This window comes from Aplysia californica, unplaced genomic scaffold (genome assembly GCF_000002075.1).
Source record: "Aplysia californica isolate F4 #8 unplaced genomic scaffold, AplCal3.0 scaffold00548, whole genome shotgun sequence".
NCBI lineage: Eukaryota > Metazoa > Mollusca > Gastropoda > Aplysiida > Aplysiidae > Aplysia > Aplysia californica.
The window spans coordinates 385,820-392,505 of NW_004797818.1; the positions used below are offsets into that span (position 1 = coordinate 385,820).

At 39.8% G+C, this 6,686-nt stretch overlaps 1 protein-coding gene across 1 annotated transcript in view; it reads left to right on the top strand.

The window, feature by feature from the left end:
• Nucleotides 1-156: 156 nt before the first annotated feature.
• LOC101858805 overlaps nucleotides 157-6,686 on the top strand; it is a gene marked incomplete in the record, with an annotated part of 9,987 nt that continues 3,457 nt past the window's right edge. The window contains 3 exon segments of the mRNA XM_035971960.1: nucleotides 157-228; nucleotides 2,077-2,220; nucleotides 3,674-3,704. Of these exon segments, the coding sequence (XP_035827853.1) occupies nucleotides 2,085-2,220; nucleotides 3,674-3,704 (167 nt within the window).

The window sequence follows — 6,686 nt, forward strand, 5'->3', positions numbered from 1 at the left end:
CACACACACACACACACACACACACACTTACACACACTTACACACACGCAGACACATTAACACACAACTACACACCATGTCTATCCCCAAAGTCACACAGATCTAGTAGGTAACAATTATAATATTTCTACAAAAGAGAATTCCTTGTGCCGCCAGGTCTGGCCACACCGCCACAGAGCGAGAAGCAAATCCGGGGATCTATTCCTAGATATCGAAGAGAGACACGAAGTGAGTACAGGACCTTTCTACGTTATCTCGTTATCTCTCTTAGTATCGTATGATCAAAATTAAGTAGAAATAGAGGTCGGATTAATAAAGACTGGACACCCGAAACTATTTTTATAAGTCATTATTATTCCTTCAATATGAGTGAATGGTTTTATTGTCGTTGGGTTGTTTGTTTTTTAGTCGGTAAGATTATGCACAAATGTGTGTTAGTGACAATGTTAGAATGTATGCTTATAATATATATGTGTATTTGTAAATGTGTCTGTGCGCGTGTGTTTGTCGAAAGTTATATTGTCAGTTCATTATGAGGTTTTTTTGTGTGTGTGAGATTATGCACAAGTGATAATAATAATAATATATTATGAATATTAGTAACGTATGTTCACTTATTTATGAATGTGCATTTGGATATGTGTGTGTTTGCTATTGTTTTGTGTGTGTGTGTGTGTGTGTGTGTGTGTGTGTGTGTGTGTGTGTGTGTGTGCACGCACGTGTGTTTATGTGCGTGTGTGTATGCTAGTCAAAATCTGTATAACAATAATATAGACGACGTGGGTTTCTGACCTGTCAGCGAGAAGAAAATGGCTGAGGGTAAGCCTATGAATTTGTCAGTACGAGATAGATCAGTCGCACTGCGCCTCGCAATTTGAGATTGTTTTTCTCTAGACAGATTGCCTCTGTATCATCTATCTTGTCACGGGAAGTGTTGTGCTACTTTTCCTTGTGTCAATATAATTTGTGGGTCATCGCAGTGAAATCAGACGCTCGTCTAATTTTAGGGAACAGAGAAATCAGTACTTTTTTCCGACTGTTGAGCAATTATTATCAAAAATGTATTTTTTGCACAGAAAACTTCTCAACCCATGAAAGAACAAGTTTTATGGTGAAAGTTATTGAAGAAAAATCTTGTTTGAAAACCAAAAATAAGTTATTCAGTTGAAGGAATACGAGTAATCACCTTCAGAAGTCACAAAACTTTCTCGGCTATCTCGCTCATTTCATCTGTAAAAGCCGGTAACCTTGCTTCTTAATCTCTCGTTGATTTCAGCTGTAGCACCAAGGAACCCGCCTTCTTAAACCACACACATATCTCCACTTCTATGCAAGATAGGTCAACGTTTAAAAAAAAATTGTGTGTGTGTGGGGGGGGGGGGGGGGGGGTCACCTTCTTCTTCTTCTTCCTCGTTCTCGATGACAGCAGCTAGACAGTCAGTCCGATGTCACGCACGAACTGTGCTGCTATGGAGCTTTCTCTCAAGGGGAGTCACATTCTGCCACGTCTGTGTACGAAGGGTGGCGTAGCGCGGGCAGTGCTGAAGGATATGGTTGACCTCCTCTTGGTCGTGTCCACATTCACAGATCACTGACTCTCCCACTTTTCATTTGATGTGCTTATGGGGGGGGGGGGGGGTGTCACCAAGTTCAAGAAAAATAAAGCTGTAGTTTGATAATACAACCCCATAATATTATTGTTATTCTGCGTCAAAACTCTAAACTGACGAGCGCCTGATTCCACAAGGCTGCGACACATATTATTTGTTTCCCTCTTTTTCTCTGTTTTGCTCAATAACCAAGCTGGAGACATGGCCGACGTGAACTGATTCCACAAGGCTGCGACACATATTATTTGTTTCCCTCTTTTTCTCTATTTTGCTCAATAACCAAGCTGGAGACATGGCCGACGTGAACTGATTCCACAAGGCTGCGACACATATTATTTGTTTCCCTCTTTTTCTCTATTTTGCTCAATAACCAAGCTGGAGACATGGCCGACGTGAACTGATTCCACAAGGCTGCGACACATATTATTTGTTTCCCTCTTTTTCTCTATTTTGCTCAATAACCAAGCTGGAGACATGGCCGACGTGAAAACACAACTACAACAATATAAAGATGACAGCGATACTATAACTGTGGCAGCTGTGGTTGCTGTGATTGGGCTTGTCGTGTTTTGCTTCAGTACAGTGGCTCTGTTCCTCTGGCTTAGGAAAGGTAAGAGACTGTCAGTGACAGGAAAGATAAAATAAGAGAGGGGGTGAGAATAGCGAGACATAGGTTATGAGAATAACTACTTCCTTACTTCTAACCCTATCCGTACGTCGTGTTTTACCATCGTATCCATACGGCGTGGGGAACTCTGTGCCACCACTTTCAATAAGAGGAGATTAATTTACTCCTTACTCCGATCCATACGTTTGCATAGCCGTCTATCAAAATGATTTTTTGAAAAAATACTGAAAATTTCAAAGAGATCTTCGCACAAGAAGTACATTTCTAAAACGAGAAGAATACAACCCCGGGGGAACAAAATGCCTCCCAGGGCGTACGGATAGGGTTAAAGTACTACGGAACATGCTCTAATGGCCACTTGTATAATACAATCACCAGCTCAAACGGCCACTTCTCATTTACACCCCCCCCCCCTTTGTGTGTTTTAAAAAATCTTTATAATCTCAAGGTGTAAGACGTCCACCCGGGGCCGCCTAAGACGGTAACTTTTTCTCCTCGACAATGAGTGGTCGTCTTAGACAATTTCGACTGTCACTTATTTTCTGCCCTTCATGTCTTGAAAAAGTTCGAAGCTTCTTTATTCATTTCTAGATTTTTGTAGTGTAATAAAAACTGTTTTTTTCGGTAAGTGTTTTACGGCGCTCGCAACTGCAAAAGGTCATATGAGCGGGTGGGACACATTAAACATTTTCAGTTGGTAGGAAATTTTTTAATTTTGCCCGAGTGGCGGCCGAAGCCTACTCTTATCGATTTTGGACCACCAAGGGATCTTTAACGAGTGGAACTTGCACTCGAGACCACCGAGATTTTTTGCCGTTATCGGAGAAGGCTAGGTGCAGATCTTCCCTACCGTAAGATCAGGAGTCTGGATTCGAACCCGGGACCTATTGAATGAGAGTTGAACACCTTAACCTCTAGACCACAAGAGCCCCCAAAGAACCTTTTGGTCTTGTTATAAATACATTACCACGCCTATATATTGCATAACTAGCCTGTCTTTTAGGTTTGCGGGTCATACATTTTGTCACTTTGGAGATTGTTGTATAGAATGAAAAGGTACTACTTGTCGAAATGGAATGAGTTAAGATTAATTTTTTATGTTTTCCTTCGTCTTTTTTGGAAAGAGTTTCCTTTTAATACTTTTTAAAAAAAGATTGTATGTTTTAAAAGCTGTTTTAGTAAAACTCAAAGTATTTTTTTTTTAGCCCTCTAAAGTGACTTATAAAGGAATCTTGAGGACGCTTAGAGGAAAATAAAAGACCTGATAATCCGTCTGCAGAAATATCGTTGAAGAAATCAGAGACACGTTCAATGCTCTCAAGAATGCGATAAAATGTATTTCCTATATTTATACATATACAAATAGCATGACGTAAATTTCTGTCCTTTCTCATTGTATTCTATAAACCACGTATTATTTTCTTTTCTGCCACAGAACGGCTCCGGACAAAAATGTATCAGTCCAAGTAAGTTTTCAGAAGCCAAAATACGACTCCTAACAATAATTATACCATAATATGTTAACTGTTTCTAGAAAAGATACATGAAGGCTTGTCTGACAAAATTCCCATTTATTGCATCATCTTAAGACCATTTTTTAAATGTCTTCCTTAACTTTTGACATACGGCGCACCAGTCCAGCTGCCTCATAACATCGCTCGGTTGTTTGAAGTCATAACAAACATCTACAAAACCCCAGGATATCCATGTTATCTATGGGGGTAGTTCAATATGTATTCACCCTGACTATGACAGAATTGTGGTTAATCGATGAAACTCTTAAAATGGGATTTCTATCTTGCTGAAACACTATGTGTGCAGTTTTGAAAATTCCAATGAGCGGTTTGAATTTGAGAGCTCTGTTAATGTTCAAGGTAGTTCTTGAACGAGGGATAAACTGTGGAAAAGACAAAAAAATATCCAGCTGAACGACAATGCTTCAGTGTACAGAGCGATGAGGCAAATCGGACAGCAAAGTACATAAATAAGGACTACAAAGTTCACTCCTACCCACCCTATCCACCCTTGACATTTTAACTTTTCCTAAATCTGATGAAACATTCTCAAAGGACAACGTTTCCATAGTGATGAAGATGCTTAATATGCAGTGGAGAAATTATGGTTTGAGTCCCATCCGAAGTCGTTGAATGTTCAGGGATTTTTGAAGGTTAAAAAAAAAAAAAAAAAGGGCAAAACTTTCAATTTAGCGGATTGACTGCGTGGAGAAGATACATTGTGCGCATCAAATTTCAATGTTCTAGCTTGCGTCTTTCATCAAGATGAAGACTTATTGAACACCCGTCATACAATCAAACTTCATGTTTTTTTGCAGCATGGGTCATTCATTTCTATTCTGTTTGATATCAGTTTTATGCTAATATGTTTAAGTTTAATAGAAGGAGACTTTTTTAGTTGTAGGAGGAAGTTTGTGAGGTGAAGAAGTTGGTGGCAAAACTGGAAGTGAACAAAAGTGAAATAGCCTTTCGTATTGAGAGTTATCTCCCTGTTGGAAACAAACGCTACCTCAGAGTTACAAATTTCTGTCTGCCCAGTACATGTTCCTAGTTTTTAGATATTTGACGTAAAAAAAAAATTAAAAATTTGAATTTCTAATAATGTCAAGCTTTTTCATATGCAATTCTTAGAATATCTTGATAATGACTAATTTTAAAAAAATCTTACGATTTTGATAGAGCAGATAGAACATAGATTTTCTAATTTGATTTCTGACATCATGGTCTTAGTAACTAAAAGCATCCAAAAATGTGAGATAAAACTTTGTAATTCCGAGGTAGCGAAAAGGCCGTTCCAAAAGTAGATGTCATACGCATGCCCTCACACGATATTAGACGCAGAAGATATTCTAGAGCTGTGGTTTTCAAAGTGGGCGCTACCGCCCCCAAGGGGGCGGTGTCGAGAGTTTGGGGGGCGCTGTGACGAAATTGGGCAATTGGGGGGCGCTGGCGGGCGCTAAGAGGGCGGTGTGAGAGCCACATTAAAAATAATAAAAATTGATAGCTTAGGCATAGTTTACAATACTACTTATAGCTAAGAGCTTTCTTTCCCAGCCCACAAATCCCGTATAAAGCAGATTCATCACGACAAATCTGACAAAGATCTGGCATACTTCAACACTCTTAAGATCAATTTTCAGAAATGAAAATCAGTTAAACCGATGTTTGCAGCCCACGTCGATCAAGCTGATGAAGACTTACGAGCAACATATAGTTTATCTCAGCTGATTACAAACACCATGTTATTGGTGAGGACCTCATATTGCCTGCCATAAGAGAGGTGGTCAGCACAGTCCTGCAATGTGCCCCGGAGCCTGTGTTGAAAGTTTTCCCACTAAGCGACAATACCATTCAAAAACGTATTGATGAAATGTCAGCAAATGTTGAGGAATCACAGTGCAAAATGCTGAAAGGACGTGAGCTCAGCCTTTAACTGGATATCAGTTCATAGAGGATGAGGAAATAATGCAAGAATTGTTATTTGCTAAAATGTTGGAAACAGATACCAAAGGCGAGTCCATTTTCAAAGTGGTCCAAGAATTTTTCGACGAGAAACAGATCCCTCTGACCAATACAGTTGCCTGTGCAACAGATGGGGCTCCGTCGATTGCAGGTCGGAAACGTGGATTTTTGAACTTCTTGAAGAAATCAGTCCATGGAGTATTTACTGTTTACTGACAGAATTTGGTGGCAAAAAACCTGAATGAAAGTCTGCGTGACACACTGGCCATTGTCATCAAGTGTGTGAACAAGATCAAAGTCCACGCTTTGAACTCGAGACTATTTCAACAGCTGCGCACTGAAAATGACGAGTACTTTCAATGCTTGTGACTCTGTGCTGGAGGTTTTTTTTTCTCAAGAAAACAGACAGTGATCTCTGCAATAAACTGAAAAAACACAATAACAACACTGCGCTCCTCACAGATCTTTTCACAAAGTTCAACCAGTTCAACTTTCAGTTGCAGGGGGATGACACCAACCTGATCAAGGCTTTCATTATTCTGGTCGAAATTGGAAATGATCTGCCGAAACATTGGCAGAAGAAAATTTCTCAGTTTCCTAGCTTGACGAAGACACGGAAAGAAGGGCGCGTTTCTGACGAGGAACTACAAATATATATAGAGCAACCACCTCAGAGATTTGCATGCTGATATGAAGACAAGGTTTAGCCTCCTGATTTTTTTTGACTGGAAATTTCATACTGGATACTGGACCCATTGAACACTGAAACATGATAACTTGCAAGTAGCAATTGAAGAAGAGCTTCTGACGATAAAATGTGACTTTGAAATCAAACCATTGCTCAAAAAGCCGTACCAGTCATTCTGGTTGAAAACTGTTGTGCAAGACAAATATCCCTCCAAGTGGGAAAAGATCAAGTTGTTGTTCACCTCTTTTCCCGCCTCCTATCTAGAGGAGAGGGGATTCAGTGCA